The sequence below is a fragment of the Phalacrocorax aristotelis genome, chromosome 5 (assembly GCF_949628215.1).
Source record: "Phalacrocorax aristotelis chromosome 5, bGulAri2.1, whole genome shotgun sequence".
NCBI classification, from domain to species: domain Eukaryota; kingdom Metazoa; phylum Chordata; class Aves; order Suliformes; family Phalacrocoracidae; genus Phalacrocorax; species Phalacrocorax aristotelis.
In genome coordinates, this window is record NC_134280.1 from 56964789 (window position 1) to 56987982 (window position 23194).

The 23194-nt window shown below is 36.8% G+C and overlaps 1 protein-coding gene across 1 annotated transcript in view; it reads right to left on the reverse strand.

The window, feature by feature from the left end:
- Positions 1–261: 261 nt before the first annotated feature.
- INSC (INSC spindle orientation adaptor protein) overlaps positions 262–23194 on the reverse strand; it is a 114687-nt gene continuing 91754 nt past the window's right edge. The window contains exons 9-13 of the mRNA XM_075094711.1: positions 12442–12508; positions 9429–9584; positions 8684–8760; positions 6526–6693; positions 262–755 (exon numbers count right to left, since the gene is read on the reverse strand). Coding sequence (XP_074950812.1) covers positions 6565–6693; positions 8684–8760; positions 9429–9584; positions 12442–12508 — 429 coding nt within the window. The 3' untranslated portion in view covers positions 262–755; positions 6526–6564. The remainder of the gene's footprint in view (positions 756–6525; positions 6694–8683; positions 8761–9428; positions 9585–12441; positions 12509–23194) is intronic.

Genomic DNA, 23194 nt, shown 5'->3' on the forward strand with positions numbered 1-23194 from the left:
TAAGAGCTGGCAACATTGGATTTGTCTATAACCATAACACAGTTTTTCATTACTTCGAAGAGGAACATCTTCACACAATTTTTCAGTTGTCTACTTCATTAAGAAGCTGTTTAATCAAACCCTTGTTTTAATATGTTTTTATAGAGGAATGCATTTCTAAAGAGAAATCTCTTCAAGTTTTTTAAGTTTCGGCTTTGTATCTGTCAGCATCCATTTTTCATCTCTTATTTAACTAATAACACACTTAGAGCTAAACATTTTGAGTTCAAGGAAAAAATATTTATTAATGTAACAGTAATTATCATGAGATCTTTAATACAAGTGAAGCCAAAGAAGACAACTTGACAGGTATAGACAAGATAACAGTACAAGACCATTCTAAAACAGAAATGTAAGAGGAATTTTTTTCTCCTTAGAGGTCAGATTATTACTTTTTTGGGAAAGAAAGGATGCTGGGTTTGGGGCAAGGGTGGTGGTGGTGTTATTTGTTTATTTGTTTCCTGTTGAGTGGTAGCTTTCCTGAGATGTGCAATGCTATTTATTAGCTCAATAGTATTTCACATATTGTCCAGGATAGCTCACATTGGAGGCTATTGTGAGTTAGTGTCCTGTGACCTGTTTTCTTTCTCCCTGTCTTTAAATGCAAGAGATTTTTTTCTCTAATAAGAAACGGATAATCTGGTATAATATTCTGAGCTTGATGAGTTGGTCCAACTATTCCTTGTTTCACAACACTGGCAAACAGGAGTCATCACCTAGTGCATACCAAACAAGAAAATAATGTCTCAGTAATTTCAAAGAGAGAATCTGATGTTGCAAAAATTTCAGGTTTGATGGGAATTGTATTTGAAACATAAACAGTGCGTGAAACCCCAGCTGAAAAAGTGCCTTCCTCTTGTCTCCAGACTTGAGTCTGGATTTCATCTCACATGATCTGAACTAATAGGTGTCAAGGTGTTTAGACATCTCCTCCAAATAAATCATCAGCAACTTTTTCCATAGCCACTGGAAAAAAAGAGGCAGCTCCATGGCATTATGTATACTGTCTGTCTTGGGCAGTCATCCCCAAAGAGAAAGAATTGCCCACTTCTTTCTATAGTCTGCAGAAAATACCTGAATTACTGGTCTGGACTATACTTACAGAACTGAACTTCAAAACAGATGAGAATTCCCCCCTAAAGTAAAGCCCATGATTGATGTCTTCTACTCCAGATATTCTAAACCGTCTATCTCATTCCACAAAGTTTGTGTCCTTTTAAGGATGAGACACTCATGAATGATTGGCTGTGCTTCACAGTATTTAGTTGCTTCTCTCTTTATCCATCCCTAAAGATGGGCTAAACTTTTGAAATCATTAATTTGTGATAATAGCTGCTCTGAAGAAAAGTGTGGCCTTTTTAATAATTAAGCAGTACAAAAGTAAAGAGCCGTGACAAAGGGCATTGTATCTTGCTTTGGAAGTGGAAGCAAGCATGTGTAAACAAGCACATTGCTTAACGTACAAAGCATACTCCTTAAATGTTTATGTTTATCACAAAATTTTAGGATAAAATTCATTTATCCTTAGCTTCATATACTGAGATTTTATTTATGTTTTTTTATTTTATGTGTTAGATCTCTACAGTTCTAATTCTAGCAAGAACCTTGAAACCTGGCGGTTAGCTCTGGCTCTTCTTTACTGCAGTGCAGGCACACTGACTTACCACAGCTGCAGAGAAGGCTTCCCTAGATGATTTGGGCCTATTCCATAACTATTCTTTTGTTGCAAGGGAAAATACACATGGATGTTTCTGGATCTTTTTAGATATATCATCTGATTTATCTTAAACTTTGCCTTACCTGATGAGTATATATAATGAACATATCTTGTTAGGTATATCCTTCCAGAACTACTCAAAAAGAAAATTTTTACATTATGTGATATATTAAAAAATCAGACTAAATTTTTATGTACACTGAAATCAGTAAGTTACTTTGAAGAGGTTCATTTTTCGATCACATTCTAAAGGTTGTGGAGGACATGGACAAAAGCTAGTTAAAAGGCGGCAGTAATATCCAGAAAGCTTGAGGAAACGGGTACAAGCAGTGTACCTTTCAGTTACACATTTGTGACACAGGTGATCGCAACAGTGGTAGAAAAGGTACCGCATTAGACACACCTCCTTCTTCACGCCATTTAAGCCTTTTAATCCCTTTTAATTTCTCTCTAAGTGAATACCTAGTGTTACCTACTACACTTTCTACACTTTTTTTTTTTTTGCGCTGGTTTCCCATAGGTTCCATTGGGTACTAGGTGCACTTGAATTATTAAAACAAAAAGTCACTGATTAGCTATTGAAAAGGAAAGAGAAAATCTTTGATTATTAGTGCTTTGTCTGTAGGTCTAGTGGTTTTCCTTTATTACTTTGATTCAGTGATTATTTGGCAGGGGACTGATCAATTCATAAACTCTTAGCAAGTCTGCTTGTGAAAGTACTAATACCTGGAAGCAGACTATTATACATATGTTTTCTCTCAAGTTCCCTGGAGAATATGCTGGTTCTTCCCCCTGCTGTAGGAACAACAATCATTTCTTTTTGTTCTTGGTGATGTAGTGTACATTTATTTAATAAGTTATTTTTGTTACTTAGTTTCTCAGCAAAAACCTTATCAATATAATAATTAGCAGGACCGGACCTTGGAATTTAGCTCTCTTCTATTCAGATAACTAGCAACTATACAAATAACGCCCCCAAGATGCAGAATTTTGTCACGGGCAGAGAAAGAGAAACTCAGACCCAAGACCAAACTATAAAGTAGAGGTAAGGATTTCTGCAAAACATGCAAGCATCTAAAATAGATGACCCTGTGTTTTCCTTGTTCCTGGTTCTTTAGCCTGTCAAGGGCTGAAACTATTTATCCACCTGCCCACCAGCTAAGTGCTTCCAACTTAAATGAACAAATTCACTCTAGACATATCTTTCAAAGCTCAATGCCATCTTCCCTCCCTCCTTTTAAAAGTGAGAACACTAGTGAATAATTTTACAGTGTCTAGAATGTTACTTTCAATACATTAATTTTAATATAAGTTTAAACTGAAAATCAAAGCAGATTTCTCAAAATACAGAAGCCAATGTTATTTTCACGGTGCATTGCTGTTCTTTAAAAGGACATGGTCAACATAGATATTTGGAACAAGCCATATGAGATACCAGAATCGGTCTTGTGCTAAGGCAACATGACACCCTACAGACTAAGTCCCATCTTTTGGATACTAACAGGCAAGCCTGAAAAACAGGTGACATCCAATTTACCAAGACATTATCTTATCCCTTATAGATACAAATATTATTTTAAACAGAACAGGTCAGACAAGTAACATTCCACATAAATGACTCATGTACTAAACATCATAAACTGAGAAAATAAAATATATTCTGCGAATGAAACATCTGGGCCCTGAATATCTGTAAACCGTTCAACTAAAGCTGAAATTTGAACACATTGTCCAAAGGCAACGGAATGTAAATCAAATCCTGCAGTTCACTGCACGTTTGTCTAACATTTCTAATCTCATACAAAATCTAAAATGTTCAGAAAAATGTAAATGAAACTACAACATTTCTGACAAGCATAACATGCAGTTTCCAGAATGATTAAGCTAATATCTAACCTACATGCAATCTCTATAGGTCAATGAGTCCACATATATGAATTGATATGTAAATGTATTACACATACTCTCTACCTCACTCTACTAACTATGTATGTATATACACAGGGAGTCAAAAGATTGCTTTACCAAGATACGTATTTTAGTGAAAATCTTTTGATATGAAATATTTTGTTTCATACTACATTGAAATTAAACATGTTTATTCTGTCTTAAGCTGTTCCCCCTTTTTTTCTTTGTTTTTTAAAAACTGAAGAGTCACTTCCAAAGCAAACATTTTTAATCCAGAATTCATTCAGAAGTAATGAAAAATAGTCTTTTTCATTATCTTTAATGAATTTATCTCCAAGTTAGTTAGCAGGAAAGGAAGAGGTATGTTTATTTTCTCATAAACTTTAGCATATAGAAAAGTAAAGTGCACAACTTTAGGTAAAAGATTCAGACCTAGCAAAAATGGTTTCAATGACGCTTAGGTGATAACAGGTCTGAACCTGCTCTTTCAAGATATATTTTTCTACTACAGATATGAGATCCACCTAAATGTATTTTGTTTCTATAATGTGAACAGCCACATTCATAATATGAACACATGTAAATGGACAATATAGGCCTAGAATTATGGTCACATATTTACAGATTGAGAATATCTGTAGTAAAATCTATTGATGTGGATTGTATCTGAGAGCAAATTAGACTCGTTCATTGATACTGGCCTGCTCACTGCATATGTGATTGACCTATTAGAAGTGGCTTTAAAACATTATTGGTCTAAATTGCATTTTCTTACTAGCTACTTCAGTTCACTTTACATGTGTGGTCTTTTTTTTTTTAAATGAGATTTTAACTTTACCTATTACAGGATAAACCCTACCCCATCTACAAACTAATACCTCTTGTGTTAGTTGCAGCTGACAGGATGAGGTTTGGTACAGCACATTCACAATGGAATTTGATGTGTTGTGTTCTATAAGGGATTATCACGCTATCAGCCTGATAGCAATGGGACCTTATTGAGTTAATTTTTTATGATATTTGAGTTCATTGTTTAGACCAAGAATGTTGATTTAACCATTTAAAGGACCCAGGGTTCAAACGTGTTTCTGCTTAATGATGGAAGTGTTAAAGTCCATCACTTGTATATTACTTTTAAAGCTGTACAGTACCATACATCTTAACAATCTCAGGGGTTTAAGGAGCTGTCTCAAAGTAAGCAAACAAAGCAGAATTCATCTCTGCTCTTACTAGAAAATTACATCTGTGAAACATCTGATTCAATGCTTATCTTTGAGTAGTTGCTTATGACAGAGGTCATTGTATGTTTTCTAATGTTTTAAAACTTCAGTCAAGATAGAGCTTATCGTTGAATTAAGAGATCACAAGGAAGAAATGTTAAGGCAGAGACTTATTCACCCATATACTCAAGGGGAGAAAAAAGTAGCCACCATTTATGACTGCTTGAAGCAGGACAGATTTCTTAGACACAGAAAATGTGGAAGGCAATCACAGCTTAGCAATTTCCTGGTGCCTTTCATCTAAACACCACATAATACTAAATAAACATTAATGATTTAAGCTGCTTAACATATCTACAAAGTAAGAACAGTAAAGAAGAAATGTACTTACTTTTTTGGCAGATGTCCTAGTACCCTAAAGTTGCCGATCATAAAATGATCCAGAGCAATAGTTGCAAGCCATCAAGGAAAAAATATATATACTTTCATAATCTACAGAGTGCTTTGTGAGAAGTTAGGGGGAAAACACTCTCAAGATATTGCTGGTTGAGTAATTTTAAACTCATGTGGTTTCTTGATTAAAAGAAGAAGGCTAATTTTAGGAGGAAAGTTCATTTAAAAAAAATCTATTTTAAAATAATTTCTATTTTTTATGTTGTTATCCATTGGTAAACTCTCCTTTTGTCAACTCCAAGAGGTCCTGAAAGTCCTGTTTCATCGTTTTAGAAATACAGGACCAGTAAGAAAAACAGAAAAATAGGAATTCAAGTTACAATTAATTTGTCTGTTCTGATTATGTACTGTATGCATGCACAACTTTTCACAAAAGCAGTAGCTTGAATATTAAAAACATGTCTGGACACGCTCACTTCCAGTTCTTGTAAGGCTTGGAAAGGAAGGAAAATTATCACTGTGTAATGATTTTAAATCTTATGTCACTTTGATGATGTGTGTTTGATTTCGTAAAGATTTTTCTAGAATTCTCTCAATTTCTTTGGGAAATTCCAGTAAATGTAAATAAAAGAGATGTTTGCAAGTATGTATCCTCTAATGGAGCACATCTTTATACAGCGTCAGAATGTCCTCTAACATCATTCCAGGGCAGTATTTGAAAATCTTCTGAAAAATGTTCTCAGCTAATCGCAGTTAGGTACTTTCATAATTCTATTAAAGAAACCCAACAGTTAAGAACTGGACTCAAACTGAAACATCCCTTTCATTTCAAAGCATATACTTAGAGCTTTAAGGATTATTTTTCTTGCAGCAGCAAATGCATGAGAGCATTTTAAAGGATTTCTTAAAAAAAGCTGCAAAATATTCTAACTATAGAAAAGTATCAGCGATGAAACAGTATTAGAAGCGATTGACATCAGAGCACCAAATTCTTGGCTTCGTTACCTTGATTCAACTATATTAAACAAGACAACAACATTTTGTTAGATTGCAATGATAAGGTCTGTTGATGTGTCTTGGCAGGAAAATAAAACAAAAAATTATCTTTGCAAACCACTGAAACAAGTTTGCTCATTCTGTTTCTTTGCTCCTACACACCATATGTTCATGGTTTTAAAATAAATAAGTCATAAATAACAATAGGACTAAAACTAAATAAAATCATACATGTATTATATCATTGTATACCTATCATCTTGATTATTTTCAAATGTTTTTGGCTCGCATTTATACAAAGCTCTCTTCCATATTTGTGCATAGCAGAAAGGAATCCACAAGTCTGGGCTTTACAAGCTGCTGAAAATCTGAATCTTCAAGGCCATCAGGACTCATAACTGCTAGTCTCCGTAAGGCTGCCTAGAAAAATAAAGCAACACAATTGTATTACCGTTAAGGTTTGACAAAGTCTTCATTGCAGGAATCCATTATAACTATCTCTAAATAACAGCCAAGACTCAAAACCGAACTGTGCAGGTCTATGGACTCTTCTACCTGGCTAATCTCTTGTTACTGTCTTCATCTGTCGGCTGAACCTGCTCTCAAACGCAGCTATTACGTGATAGTTCTTTGGGCACATTACTCAGACCTGAGCAGCAAGGACAGTGTGTTAGCACAGAGGTGAGAGTCAGAGCACTTTGATTGTAAACCTGTCTCTGATCTGCTGCTCGTCTCACACTGCCTCTCAGCTTTTGTCTTATTTATGAGAACTATAAGCCATCTGATTCAGAAAGTGTGTGCTACTGAAGTTTTATGCAATGCCCATAACAGAAATCTTTTAGATACTAGTGTAGTAGGAAGAAGCCATACATTTCAAACCATTGGGAACAATTAAAACTGCCAGTTGTTCTGATTATGAGGCTGCACAGTACAAATTGCATTGATGTTACTGTTACCTTCATAAAGTCTTCCCTTCTAAGAAGTTACTTGTTTTTCTCACTGGAGAAAAATACACAGCAATTACATACCTTCTAGCAACCTGACGCAACAGATGCAACTGGAAAGTAGGCTGGCTTTCCTCAAGAGCAAAAATTGTCTTCTATTAGTAAGGTCTGATAGTTGTGATCAGCTTATCTCTGTGCTGTTTGTCAATGCAGCACTAACAAATGAGTTAATCGCAGGCTTCAAAATATACAAAAGGTAAACAACCAAACTAAAAATACCAAAGAGTACAAGCCCTCAGACTTTAGTGACAATATCTGTCAGAGCCGGAAGCAGCTTATATCTCAAGGACAATATTTTTGACACATGTTTATCAAAAAGTATCATCAGGCAATTACTAAAATATCAGGAGAAGCAGAATTGCTGAGACAGACAGGCAGGTAATATCTGAAGCGATAGGCATGAATTCAAGGAATGCGCAGCAACAACCTCAATGAGACAGAAAAATCGCAGTCTGGTTTGCTGCCATCACTCTGTGGCCTCTGCTCTAGCCATCCTTAACAAACATGCTTGTTTGTCTCTAGCACAAGATTAACAAGCCTTCTTGGCATGTGTGCAGAATAACCACAATATTTCTTATGCTTACATTCATACTCTCTTCATCCTGAATGAGTACTGCTTAAACGAATAAAACTTCTTATGTGCTGGTACAAAGCCAACTGTTAAGAAAGCTGCAATAACCAAGTTTTATTTCTACATTTAAAATAATATTAATACTAAAAAGCAGTGTCAAACAATATTCTTCAGTCTTCATTAATCAAAACCTATCTCCTAACCCTAGATCACTTATGCCCCCAGAGCATTTTCCTCTCACAGAATACGAAGTGAAATTACTCAGCTCCAACAGCTGGCTGGGGTTCACAGGCCATGCAGTGCAGGGGCAGCAGCTGGACTGTTTCTCTTAAGCAGAGAAAGCGTTAACCGTCTTTTGGCCACTCCTTGGCTGGACTCTATATTGTCTTGGAGACTCAAATTGAAAAAAATGGATTGTAGTGAAAGCAAGAAATCTCCTTTCCTCTCTTTGGCCGCTTTACATAAATATTTCCGTACATATGTGTGTGTGCAGATAAAGAGCTGTTACCCCTGTGATTCAAGGCTCATTTCAGCAAACAGAGCATCATCAGAGAATGGAATTTAAGAATTACTGAAACCTTAAATTCTGAAGTGTTCCACTGAGAAGTTTTAGTGCTCAATGTGAAGATGGAGACATTTTTCCTTATGTGCTTAAATCTTCAATCAGAGGATAAATAATTGGCACTGTACAGGATTATGCTTGAAGGGGAAAACCAGAAGACCCTGGCATGGATTTAAAACATTTCTGCAATACTTATGCATTTTGAAATCTAAAGGGATGGTTTTTCTGCATTTTTTCAGAATAAGCATGATAGAAATATTAAAATGTACCTACCAGACATGCCACTAAAACAGAATCACTGTTATTTCTTTCAGTTGGTGATCTGCAAAGTTTAATTAGGCGAGGAATACCTGAGTGCACAAAAGAGTATCAGAGGAAATAATTTAGAAAAACAAGCTCCTTATTTTAAGATGAGGCCTTTTTTTAAATGTTTCATATTTATCTTCCTTAGTAGATATGATCTTTAATGCAAAGATGATATGCAAATACTTTATGGACTGTCCATGGAATGATGCAGCTCAGAGTAGTCATAATTAATAGTTGTAAAGCATAAACAAACAAATGCATTTGTTTTACCTGTTATTGCTGTTTCAGAGTGGAAACTGTGACCTCCATTTCTTCCCTATCAATCCTCCCACATGCCCTTAAAAATCTCCAGCCAAAAGAACGTGTTGCTTCCTGTCAGATTCATAACATCTGAACCTGCAGGGGTCCAAGTTTCTGTCCACTGACAGATCCTGCACAAGGGTTTAAATAAAGGAATGGAGGAGGCAGAACTGTCAGTTGGCACAGTCTGCCACAGCTATGTTTTGAGTGGATGCTGCACCTCAGGTTCCTCTGGGAAATGAGCCAGAGGTTCATTTAGCACAACCTCCTCAGTCACACTCTGGACAGACTGCATAGGGAACCTGTTCCATAAAGTATACCAAGTGAGGCTAAAAATCAAAAAGAGCTTCTCCATGACCGGCAGTTCCTCCCTCTTTTTCAGTCTGCCATTAAGCTAGTGATATATCCTTACAGCTGAGTTTTACGGCTGCATCTGCCACTTCAGGATCTCGGCTGAGTCGTGCCAGCGTAACTGCAGATTTCTGTTGGACTCGCTCACAAGCAGCAACTTCTGCTGAATTTCCTGAAGATGATCTTTCAAAGAGCATTTCCATTAAAAGTTGAACACCTATAAGGATGTAAGAACCACTGTTATACTCTCTCCAACAAAAAAACTCAGTCCAAAAAAGAGAAGGGAAAAAGCAGGCTATGTAAGTACAGACAAATCACTGCCCAAGTAAGGCGTGAATACTGCATAAACGTGGACTGCAATTTGGCCATCAGCATTCAGGCACGTCTGATCTGTGCATAAGTTTGTCTTCACTAGGAAGCTAAAGAACTTCTGGAATTAGAAAATGAACTAACACTTCCCTCCTCCACCTTCTTCACTCCTCTACAAGTTGGTATTTCAGATTTCAAAAATTAATTTCAGTCAAACTAAATGCAATTCTTTATTTGCTTCTAAACTAACCTGAAGGTAATCACTAATCTAAAAACCTGTAGTGACATACTTCAGCTCTCTACGTGAAGTTTTGCTGTGAATTAAAGGAAAGTAAAACTTTTTTCCCAGCCTTTAAAAGTTCCCATCTCAAACTGTTTAAGGGTATTTTAGAATGGAGCGTCCTTTAATGAAGGAAATTATTAAACTCTGCCTCTTTACTGTGCAGCTAAGTCTTCACTTCAGAAGAGACAATGTCATCCATGTTGAAATGGTTTCATTAACTTATTGTTGCCTGTAAGAGTTGATATTCTTATTGTAGCAGCACAAAACCAGATGAGACTGTACTGATTTCTATTTTCTAGATTATTTTAAATGTAAGGACAATTATGTGCTATTAGATTCCATATGCTATTAGGCATTCAGATTACTTCAGGTAGCAGCAGAGGATTTTAACTGTTAGAACATTTGCATAAATAATTAAGAGAATTAGCATCAGAATCATGCAGCTAGATAATAATCAACGTACAAAAAAGTCAAAGTTGAGAAGAAAAGATATCTAAACTCTCCAGGATTCAAAGATCTTTCTCAGTTTGTTAATCGGGCTTCTGACCAGCATCTGGTTATTACAACATTAGGCAGACACGAAAAACCTTTATACACAAGATGAGTGCTAACCCTTCTCAAAAGCCTGGGGGCAAATGCTTCTGTGTGAACTTCCATTGCAGAGTGTATACACAAACTTTACTTCATCACATTGCGCTTGACAATTCACATGTACATCTCCATCTACTGTGGCATCTAGCATGAGTTAGGCCTAGTTGGCATGGCTGTTAGTATTATTTCATGAACTTCAGTCAAGCTTTTACTGTCATAGAAGGAGATGAAATATGATCAAACACCTGTCCCAAACAACAAAACAGGTTTTGGTGTGTTCAAGGAAATACATAACCAAACAATATAACTAATCTGTTAATCATAAAGGCATGCAAAAGCTTCCAGGGCATATCTAGATTGTGAGTGCTAACAACAGCAAATCAGAAAACGGCAGCACAAGTCAAACCTATGAATCACCAACCATTTGTATTCTCTACCCAAGCCTATAATTACAGATACCTAGGGTCCTGGGAAATATCAGGGTCATACCAAGAGTTTCTAGAAAAGACTCTGGGTAGGGAAGCCCCATATACCTGCACCAAGAGGTCCAGGACCACCACTCCAACCTCTAGGAACACAGGGAGCTTGGAGCAGGGGCATGGCAGGAACCACCACGTGGACCTGACCAACCTCTCTCTGGGACTGCCCCAACTATCCCATGCAACAAGAAGGTCATATAAGACACCACCATGCCTTGCTTCTCCCCCTCACTGCACTGTCTTCTGCACGGAACAGGGAAGTCAGTAATCTGCAAAATTGCATATACCTGTGATTAAATTCCTTCAGTATCCAGATCCATTCAATCTCCACATTGTCATTTGGTCTCAAACTGCAACACCTATCCACCTTAGCAAGGACATCAAACGCACACTCCTCTGTGCACACATGGATCATGTCAACCAAATTAGTTGTGCCTGACTGGCAAGGGCCAGTCATATTTGTGTGCACAGAGCTCAATTTTTTCCACTGAAATGCAAGAAACATCTAAATCTAATATTACATAGGAATTGGCCAATTCTATTTCAAGGCCCACTTCTATGTAAATGCTTTCTGAAACCCCTTCTCTCACCTACAATCAGCCATGTCTGAGATTCAAATGGATCCAAACTCCAACTATTCCTATCCAAACCTTAATTAAAAATTTGTGGAAGGCATATTCCTAGGACAGAAAAAGCAATATATGTGAAGCTTCACTGTAATTTAATATCTCTCATTAAAAAAAAAATGCTGTCTCGCTATATTACTTGGCCATGAATTTGCTGGTAGGTTTATTAATAATGCAGTTACCTCTTCCTGTATCCTCATCCACAGAATTATTAACCTAACTTCTCAGACTTTTGGTAGACCTATAACACCTAGGATTTTTTCAGTATAATGTATTTCTCATAATAAGATTTTTAAAGAAGTGTGGAAAGAAACTGGCAACTGCTGTATAGTAATAAAAACATAATGCTTCAAAATCTATAATACTTCTGAATACCTGTTAAAAAAGTAACACAAAATGCAGGTATGCATGGCTCGGTATCAGATGATGTCTTTAAGTGCATAAGAATTGCCTCCTCACACAACGTAATTACCAGAATAAACGTTGTTAAAACACTTTGTACTACTTTGCTTTATATCTATGAATAAGTCATACAAACGGAGAAAATCAGCTATATGGTCATACATGCAGAGTTTTCTAAAGCAGTGGTAATTTATTTCAGTTACATAGAACCATCCCAAGGACTCATTTTGCACCCTGCAACAATGCGTAACATCCAGCAGAGACAGGACGCAAAACAAAGTATTGTTAGTGAAGCCTTTCTCCTTTACCTTCTAACCACTCCTTTCCCATGTACCCACATTGTCCACGAACAAATACAGAATACAATTCAGCTAAAATACATACCATTTCCTTGAATGATTTCTGAAGCACACTGGTCCAAGACAGACATGTTTGCCAATATTGTTACCACCTGTTATTAAAAAGAGAAGGAAATATGAAGTATAGCCCTACAATTCAGTAATATTAAATAGCACTGTGGTTTATAAAGTTAGTATGGCAGAAATATGGCAAACCCAATAAAATTAAAAAGCATTCTTGTCTATTCCCACCTTTGTGATTTCTCAGGGGTCTTTATCTTATATATGGTTGTTAACTGAAATCCAGAGAGCACAAAAGTAAAACCTCTTTTTCTCACACTCTTATACTCATGCATAAAAGTCTATCATACAGATATCTATGCAGCAGAGTTTTTCAGTGGTCAAATTGGTAGAAAGAGGAAGATAAAAATTTATAAAAACCAACTAACCGAAAAAAAACCAACCCTGGAGTCTGACAAAGAATTCAGCCAGGAGCTGCCTGCCCTCAGGAATCTATCCGGTAGTCACATTCCAGCTCAGGCAGAGCTCACAGTGAAGGCTAAGAACGAGCACATAGAGTATGTTCAGTAGCACTAACTTATTGCTACCTTTCTGCTTCAGGGTTCAGCTGAAGTGCTGAGAAATCCTTGCAACAGATTTGGAGTTTTGAGCCTTGATTCAAGGGAGTATTTAAGGAATACTTTTCCGTTTTACTGAAGCCATGAGTTGTGCATATGTCAAAGCACTGTCTCAAAATGAGCTGGATTTAAAAATCCGTTTATACCTTTCCTGAGTTAAGGCCAGGATTAGGTTTCCTGCCAACAGAAGCACTTTTTGAGATCCTGATTTACAGAATTTCTTATCCAAAATAGCACAAACTGTTTTCAGGATTAGGTGTAACGCAGCTTGCTTAAAGTGACACAGCAAGCCATTGACAGAGACTGGATCATGTGGAGCTGTTGGCCTTCAATCACCCATTCCCTTCATTGATATCATATACTATCTCTCATACCTCCTGAAAGATATTCTGTTTTACTTTATCCTTCAAATAACTTGCTTCCTGCATGCAAACACATCTCAATATAAACAGAACATATGAGAGAGCAACTAATAAATGTTACAGACCATTAGAACATAAAATAGAAATAATATTGTTTCTTAAATTTTCGATTTTCTCTATTCTAGTTGAGAAAAAAATTATCAGCCTCAAAAGTAATGATCTATATGAGAACTGGTTATCAGCTTTTTAACAGTACAGTGTCAGTTCACAAACAAGCAAACTTCTTAGATGTAAGTAGGCATGGGATCAAATCACCATTCTGATCTCACTTTGCCATTTTAATAACAAGGATGACTCATTTTCAATGCTGTGACATAAAGGTCTTCCACTTTTGAAGGTAGTGTTACAGTGTCATCTCTCTGAATAGATATACTTACTTAGGATGCAAATGAGTTGCTGAAACTCTAAAGAGTGACAGGTAGAAATATGGTAACTCTGTATATGTCTATGTGTTTATTCCATATTAATTATTAACTGTGTTTCAGGCAGACTGTGTATGTTTTCTCATTCTAAATTATATCCTGTTAATGAAAATTGCTTCCTCTATGCAGAATCTGTACCCCATGTGGCTCTCTAAGCCACAGATGAAGAATTCAATTAACCACAATTTGAACACGTGCCAATTATTCCACTGCTTCAAGTTATTTTGTCTAATAAGTATTTTCATACATAAAAATATTTTGTGTGTCTCTTTTGACACCAAAAATTATTTGAGGTTATATCTATACTTCCTTTGCATTGATTACATGGCCCCCTATATTTTGCAATGTATTTATGAACTAGCCTAAACGGTTTATATGTGACCTTCTCCAGAGGGCTTTATAAAAGTCCCTTATCATCAATAACCATCAAGTTCTACCTATATTACCTTTTAAAATCTTAATAGGACTTGAAAGGCAGTTAAACTGTAGATTAGCTCACTCTATATGGATAGATTTTTCTTTCCCAAAAAAGTCACATTTTCCTGTGATGTAAACAATGTAACATGAAACAGCATAACGTAAACGCATAATAAGCAAGCTGAATAAAAAGTTGACGTTAAAATGCGATATTTCTCCTATACTTGCCTACTTTAAAATTCAGCACACATGCAGCTTACACAAAAAATTTCCTCTGTAATACAGACCAAAGTTCAAGGAGGCTTAATAGTAAGGATGAACTTTCTGGAGGAAAACACAAACTTAAATGCAGACTCAATTTGCTTTGAAAAGCAACGCTTCCGTGAGCACTGGTATTAATGAAGTCTCATTTCTTTTGGATTTAGTGTTGATCGAAAACCATAAACAGAACTTTTCCAGTGGCAGCTCTCCCACTGTAGATTTTTTCGTCTAATGATACATAGGTTCACACTACAGTCTTTATCTTAGCCTCTCTTTTCCCACTATCTGGCTGCAAATTTCATAAAGCCTTAGGCAGTCTCTCAAAAACAGCTGTGAAATCCTGCTGACTCAGCAAACCAGTTCAGATGTTATTGTGAGACATGGAGCACACAAACAGACATAGATAAAAGTGACTACCTAAGGCTCATTTCCACCAGGAAAAAAAATAGATTAAAATTACTGGAAAAACCTCTTTCGGTACTGAAATAATTTTGAAAGGATTGAAAGACTTGAAAATATTTAACATGGAATCTCTGTTGTTCAACTGCAATATTTAGTATTAATTTCATTAATTGTTCAAGATATTTCTTGTAAAAGATTACACTCCAAGATTATAAAGGATTGGCACCTGAGGCAATTTATGATTCTTGCAATTTTTCGATTCCTAAGACATGCAATGAACTTGTACTCAGCTCAAAGTATAAAAAAGAAGATATCCTGAAGACAGGACATATGAGCTCTGATCAACTGCCAGTGCTGTCATACCATGCAGAAAGTCTGTGCTGAAGCCACCCACAAACTCCAGCATCCTAGTGATATCTTGATATGTGGGATCTGCAGATGCACTATTAAGCAAAGACTCTCAGAGATTTTCCAGAGAGAGAAAAAGAAAAAAGTTGTTGCTTCATCATATGTGGAATTTTTTAATGAAACATCTGATCGCATGTTCTGTTGCCAAACCTAGTGCAGGATTGTAGTGGACTGCCTTAGAAACATGTTCTGCAATTAGATGTGACCCCATCTAATTCCCTCTCAGTGCCTGTATGTCTGCTAGGCTGATCTGTTCTGGAGCTAGATCTTGATCCCTGCATCTCCAATATCTGTATTCTAGCAGAGCTGTCCAGTAGACCAAAGCAGACTAGTCCACACTCCAGTCTGTTATCCAGATCCATCAAAAATTGCAGGTGCTTCTCTACGGCAGGACTCTGATAAACATTGTGGCTGCAGCTTTCTCTGAAGGAACTGGCAGCCCTAAAACCACTATAGTAATGAACATCACAGAAGAATAAACTTGATCAACAAATAATGAACTAATACATTTGTTTGCCACCAGAGGAAAGCTGAATTATTCAAGTCAGTTTCACATGATTTACACTGCTAAAAACAACCAGAGGAACAGGCCTCTGGGGTTTATCCCTGCGTTCACCACCTACCTGTTAATATGTGCTATGTGCTACGCACCTAAAACACGTAGTAGTGAGATACATAAAAAACAAATGCCAGGAAGAGAATTCTCAGAGCAGCTCATGTTTTAGCACCTTTTGAAGAGCCACCAACGTATCAGAATATTAACACAGAGATAGTTCCACCGGGACCAGTAAGATTTTTCACAAGACTAAGGAGTTAACTTTCAGACCTTAAAAAAAACCATACCCAAAATCAAGGAGCTTTGAAAGTTCACCTTTAAATGATTTGTTGGTGAACTAAACATGCAGGGATATTTGGACGGGAGGGGGCTCCCCTTTAGGTCCATGGGAAATTTCCCTACTTAATAAATAAAATAATAGAGATATTAAATATCTCTATCAAAAATAATAGAGATGTCTCATACTTTTCAAATGTCAGTACAGCATCATGTTGCTGCTCTGGCAGTTGCCCTGGAAATTAACCTAAAACCTAACTAAAAATCTCTATTACCATAGACAAAATAAGTAAATAGACAGCAAACACAGATACCTCGCTGTAGTGAAAATATCATCTATTATTATAAAATTGGCAGTGTTGATCTTGTTGCTTACTCTAGTAAACAAAATCTATTTTTATAATTTGAAAAGTGTTTTTAGTTCCACATAGTTTCCTTCCACTCAAGCAGCCTTTCACATATACTGAATTTATGAAAGAGGAACCTTCCTTTTCAGTTGTGTAGTCTACTTTGCACTGAACCATAGGAATTTCAGTTGTCAAGAGTGATTTAAATTTGAGAAACCTTTGAAGGTTAATTAAGAACCTTTAAAATAGTTTTGTTCAAAACCTCTTTAACAACAACAGTGAGCTTGGAAATCCTCTTGCTAAAAAATGTAATCACTAACACTATAATCACACACTTCCTTCCAAACGACTAATGGTGACTAGTGCTCATTAACCAGTGCACAAAGGCACAGAACATTTGTTGCAACAGCGAAAAGTAGAAAAATAGAAATGCTCTGTTATAAACTAAGATATATACACTGAGAATGTAAACCTCAAATGCGTTAGTTTACAAAGAGATTTGAACCTAAAGAGCACATAAGAAACAGAAGGCTTCTTTGATAACTTTCCAATAAGAGGAGATTTAAGATGATCTAAAAGTGTTTCTCATTACTGTGAAACCAGCTACTCGGGGAAAAAAGATGCAATAGGATTTGGAAGATGAAAGCACACATTTTAGCCTGTTAAAAGGGTAATATCTTCTACATTTGAGGGTCACTTACCTCACTTGGGGGAAGAGGAGGTGTTTACGGAGGTGGAAGTTGTGATGCTAATATACCTTTATTGATAATAAAGGCACACTGCTCAGAAAGCATTTATTGACAGTCCCGACATAAACAGAAAGACACAAGCTCAAAATGAGAATTAGCAAGTAATTTAATTGAGTGGCAAAGCAGATCAATATGGAATTGCTAATTCTCTTAGTTAATTGCTCCTTTAAGGCTGATTCATCACTAAGTAAAATTAATTTTTCTATATATTATAAGAGTATTTTCTAATTTGTTCAAATAACTGACATAAGGATAAATTAGAGTGTGTCTGCAAAGTTCCAGATACCCATCTTCAGAAAAAAAGGGGCATCAGACAACAAATCAGAAGCAAGATGGAGTCTTCATTTCTGAATGTATATTAAAAACATCTGAGCTTCACAATTCAAGATCAATCCACAGGAAGACCGCAAAAGAGTTCATACAGCAAGGTTCGAGAACAGGCATTACATCAAGCCTAGATAGAAAACCATTCAGGATATTAGTTATTCAGAGAAAAAAAACTTTGCTAAGAAATCTCTAGAAATTTCTCTGGGACATTTTATTGCTTAAAATAGAAAACAATTCCCATTGCCTCTGACAGCCATTTTTGTGGTTGGGAATTCAGTTTTCTTCCTGAAAACAGAAAAATAAATGTACCTAGATAAGTGAATCAGTAGGTCTTTCTGTCACCTGAATGGAAGACGCAAGCATCCCCATAGAATAGTAATAGCTGTTACAGGCAGGATCTGCTTGCGAAGTCTAGATCTACTCGGAGCCTGTGTCAGGGAATTGTAATCTTGGAATGCTGAGGCAGAGCAACAGAGACTAAGACTAAAGGAATCTTACCCTTTGGAATGAAGGATGTCTTACGTATTACATTTTTATTTACTTTATATTGCTGACTAATCTAGCTGATGAATAGGCAGAATAACCAGGTTCTCAAATTTTTTGTTTAAATAAGCACTTAGGAAATGCATCCTGCATGGGTCACATGGTGAATGGGCATGTCCTATAAACCAGGTCATATGACTCTAAAATAGTGATGGAGATAGAGTGTGTCTCCTCCTTCACTTCTGAGGCCACAGTTTTCTATCTTTCAGATGAAAATCTGGGCAGGAAGAAACCAATCATCCCTCAGGCTTCCTTCATGGTATTAGAAAGCTGCTTAGATTTTGAAACTGACTCAACCAACCAAAGACACCTAAGACATATGGTGTCCGTAAAGCAGAGCACAATTCGGCCTAAGCCAATGCAGAGTTGTAGGAAACAACTTTGCTTGTCTAGCTAGTCTAACTGGAATCAGGGTTTGAGTGTGAGGGAGGAAACTTAATTAGTCCCGTTTTAGAGGAGGCAGAAAGCGCAGAGAACTAGTTCAACTGCCACCAATTCAAGGAGAGCGGTCAGGAAGTAATTTGTGGTGCCTATCCTAGCAGGTAATAGTTTTCTACTTGAGGAGGAAAAAGAAACAAGAAATGTAATTTGTAGAAACACTGTTTATGAGCTCACCTGCTCAGAACCAAGACTGAAAGCACAACCTTCACCTAGGCAGTGATTCAGTTTTGGAAAAAAAGATCAGTGGAAAAACTCAGAGGCTGTTCAAAATCTGCTATCTCATTTCCTGAAGGACTGAAGACAAAAAGATGACAAACACAGCAAAATGCATACATAACCATCTCTGACGTACAGCTTTATGACTGGTACAGCATACAGCAAAGTCTCTTGTTTATGGTTTCTGCAGTAAACATCCCAGCACCAGCCTGATTGTACTGTGAACCTGGCAGGCAAGGGCAGAAAATAAAAACAGCAATGAATCGTGCTGACATAGCACGTTTCCTCTAGAGAGACTTTACACTGAGTAAGTGCAACGTCTGCCCAACTTTACAGATGATTAAACAAAAATGCAGTGAAGTTAAATTGCTTCTTCAAAATCAGAGTAGCAGCAATATTGGGAATTGAACCCAGGAATAAAAACCTCACCACACCAAGCTATCAAAGAATAGCAGAGTTCTTCAGCTGAGCTGAGATTTTACTCTTCCAACTGAACTGCTTGCTTTGCAAGTTGGAGCACATTGTCTTATCCTGCATCAAATCTAAATGTTAAAGGCAGAACTGTAACTAGATGGGTGTTTTGTCTCAAAAAGGTTTAGTGTTTAAGAGAGAGTCAGTGCTGGACCTCTGAAATGTAACAATCCATAACTCTGACCACATAATACCAGTCAATACTGTTACTGATATTTTTATATTGTTCAAATGTATATGCATAGACAGAGATAACCAGTTAAAAAGAAAGGACATCAGGGAAGCAATTACAGTCTTACACATAAAACTAATTTGGATATCAATGATGCTATGGCATGGTTAAAATTCAGGTACAGTCGGGTGACTTTTGCACTAATTTTCATTTTTTCATTTGTTACTGATTGTCTAGTTTCTTGCTGAATTTCTTAAAATAGGAAGTTTTTAAATAATTTAATTATGTAATTTATCACCTCTCTTTCTAGCTATATTAGTTGAAAACATGTTTTCTCAGTATGGTCTAGTCAATATTGGAAAGGATCACACAATTTTAGCGTATAGTTTACCAACCACGGTTCACAGCCAGAATGCTGAGAGGGACGGCAGTTCTAACCACACATCTTGTCATCATTATAATAATGTCAGAGCTGTATATTAGCAGGCAGTTGTGGAAGAAAACTGTGAAGATACCCTTTTATGACCTAGTTGTCCTTATGTAAAGGCTTTGTGTTGCATTTTTATCCACAGTATGTAAATGTAAAGAAGTGTTTTGAACTGCAGAAAGGATTTGTAAGCATGCAACTGAACCATTTGGGACTGTTAAATATTACTTGCAGCTGATCGTGAAAACAATCTTCAAGAACTAGAGAGGAAGCTTAGGTCTACTCAAGTCAGGCCTGACAGAGGCAGACCACCAAGCTTTGCTCCTAACCCCGTCACTGGCTGCTTGTGTAACATGCCATAGGTGATTGAGTCCCAGGGTACAACATGCATTTCTTCTCTGGGAAAGACCAGCCAGTGGCTCAGCAGTGGAAAGGGTATTCCTTTTCTGATCCAGCTGGGAGAAGGAGCTCCCGCTTCCAAACTTATTTTGCTCCAAGAAGAGAACATTAAAAAGCATAAACGAGGGCTCTTCATCAACTGTTTTCCCCCTGACCAGCAATGATTTTGTCTAATACTTCCTGTCAGATGTAAGGAAGACAGGCACCTACCACGGGCTCAAACTCTACCTCAGGTTCCCTGTTCTTGTTAGCCCATACTGGCTTCCGTACATTTGGGAAAATTTGGACAGCAGTTTAACAAAATGGAGTCAGGAATCCCACAGTCTTCATGACAACAAGCAGGGGAAAAAAAAAAAAGCAGTCAGCAAGGAGTAATAAATTCCCCAGTATTCAAGAAACTCAAATTGACAAATAGCACTGCAAGTTCCTTTGCATCCAGGCAGGGATTTTCAAAAGAAGTCTAAACACCTGTTAGTATTATTCTCATTAAAATCACTGCTCTCAAAGTTTTTCACTGGGTGTTAGGGAACATTTAAAAATCAAAACTTCTTTATGTTAAAGTAATATCTGTCTCTGCTCTCCTTTTGACCCTACAATCTCCCATGTAAGAGAAGAAAGGGGGGAAAAGTCAACAAAAGGAAAATGCAAATACCCTGAAAAAAATGGAAGAGCAGAGAAAAGGATCTGGAACCTACAGGAAGGACTGTATTAAGGGTTTCAAATCTTAAATGAGACAGAAGGTCTTAGCTTCAGAGCCTGCAGAATCTCCTAAACACCAAGAAAACAGGAAAGAATTTAGCAGAAAAAAGCAGTAACCTCTTCCATTTTCTCCTTCCAACTTAGAAGCCTTTCTCCACCTCAAACTTTTTGAAACATAATTCTCTGATTTTAGACCTAGAAATAACCACTTTAAAATTTATGTGTTCACTGCACATTAATTCGTTGTCTGTCTGAATAACAGAAGATCAGAAGCTGTTAGACTGTACCTCCACAACTTCACAGGTAAGGTGAGAATACTAGCAACACTGAAGAGACAAGTGGGAATGCAGAGAGAAAAATTTTAGTATACATAAATATCCTGTGCACAAACATACATATTTCAGATTTTTCTATCTAGAGTCTAAGATGATGGTTAAAGTAAAGAAGGCTCTGAATGATGAGGGCCTTGGCTAAACCCTGCTTCTGACACTGCCTGAACTCCATTAAGTCATCTGACTGTATACATTACACTGCTGAATTTAGGCATGAACCCTTCTGAAAGAATATTTTGATGCTCCTTTGAAGTAAAAAATCCTGCTCTCCAGAAAATAAGTATCTGCAGTCAGAAAAAGAACATGGCATGTTCATATCCATTTTGACCCAAAACTAGAGGCTAAGGCATCTGGAAATTATCGCTTTATCTGATGACTCTTGCACAAAGTATTTTGTTATAAAACGTAGCAATCTCAATGTAATACTGCCAGTTACAGAAGCAATACATGCTTCTATAAAATGGGCAATGCTTATCTTGCTCATCAGTAAGTCCAGCACTCAGCTGTAGATTTCTTACCTGACCTAATATAACACTGCCTGGGAAATGAAACAGGAAGGAGGCTGGTTTTCAGATAGTGAAGTCAGGAAAAGTTTATTATCATTTGCACACAAAAACTTTTCAGAAGTCAAAAGACAGAACATTTTTAGAGGTTCTTGAGCAGAAAAATACTTTCTGCAGGCAACACATAATGCATCTGACATTCAGCTCCTAGGCAGAAGGTTATTTATTTGTACCATCATGGATGGTGATAACTAGTGAGTGCAAGCTGCTCTTAGAAAGGTTTTATAAAAGGACATACTGTGACTTAGAGATAAAATGGCACAAAAGAAAACAAAACTCACTGTTCCCTTCTTGTATTTCAGCCATCTTTCTCCCATTTTTGGCTTACAATAAGCATGATTCAGTCTATTTTAGCAAATTACAATTTTCTTAAATCAGCAGTAATGCTAAAGTAGTAATGAATCATAGAATCATAGAATTGCTATGGTTGGAAAAGACCCTTAAGATCATCGAGTCCAACCGCTAACCTATCACTGCCAAGTCCACCACTAAACCATATCCTCAAGCACCACGTCTACCCTTCTTCTAAATACCTCCAGGGATGGAGACTCCACCACCTCCCTGGGCAGCCTGTTCCAATGCCTGACAACCCTTTCAGTGAAGAAGGTTTTCCTAATATCCAATCTAAACCTCCTCTGATGCAGCTTGAGGCCATTTCCTCTCATCCTATCACTAGTGACCTGGGAGAAGGGACCAACAACCACCTCGCTACAACCTCCTTTCAGGTAGTTGTGGAGAGCGATAAGGTCTCCCCTCAGCCTCCTCTTCTCCAGGGTAAACAACACCAGCTCCCTCAGCCACTCCTCATAAGACTAGTATTTAGGAATACTAGGTAGTTTTCTATAGGATAACTGTGTTACTTAAAGTTCTCTATGAAAAACAGGGCATTTAAGTCTGAGGGGCTCTTTCATAATATTTTATTTTAATCAGACCATATTTTGTTGTATTTGCTATGAATCCTATTCTTACTTTGTTTAATTATTTCAACATTTAGTATAGCTTAATTCTAAGTTGTTTATTTTACTGGCCAGGATGACTTGATCATTCGGAATGGACATTAGTCCATAAAATATATTCCACAGTGGTTGCATATTCCAAAATAAGACCTTGAATCAAAAAATTTCCAAACCTACTCAACTTTAATCTACATATCCTTAGGCAAATGTTTGCTGGCTGGGACGTAATAATATATATAATGGGAAAAGTTAGCAACTATATTATGTACCTGAAAGGAATTAAAGTACATATATCAAAAGCCAAAATGGTAATTTATAATACACTTATAAAATACAGTATTGTAGTGTTGTTTTT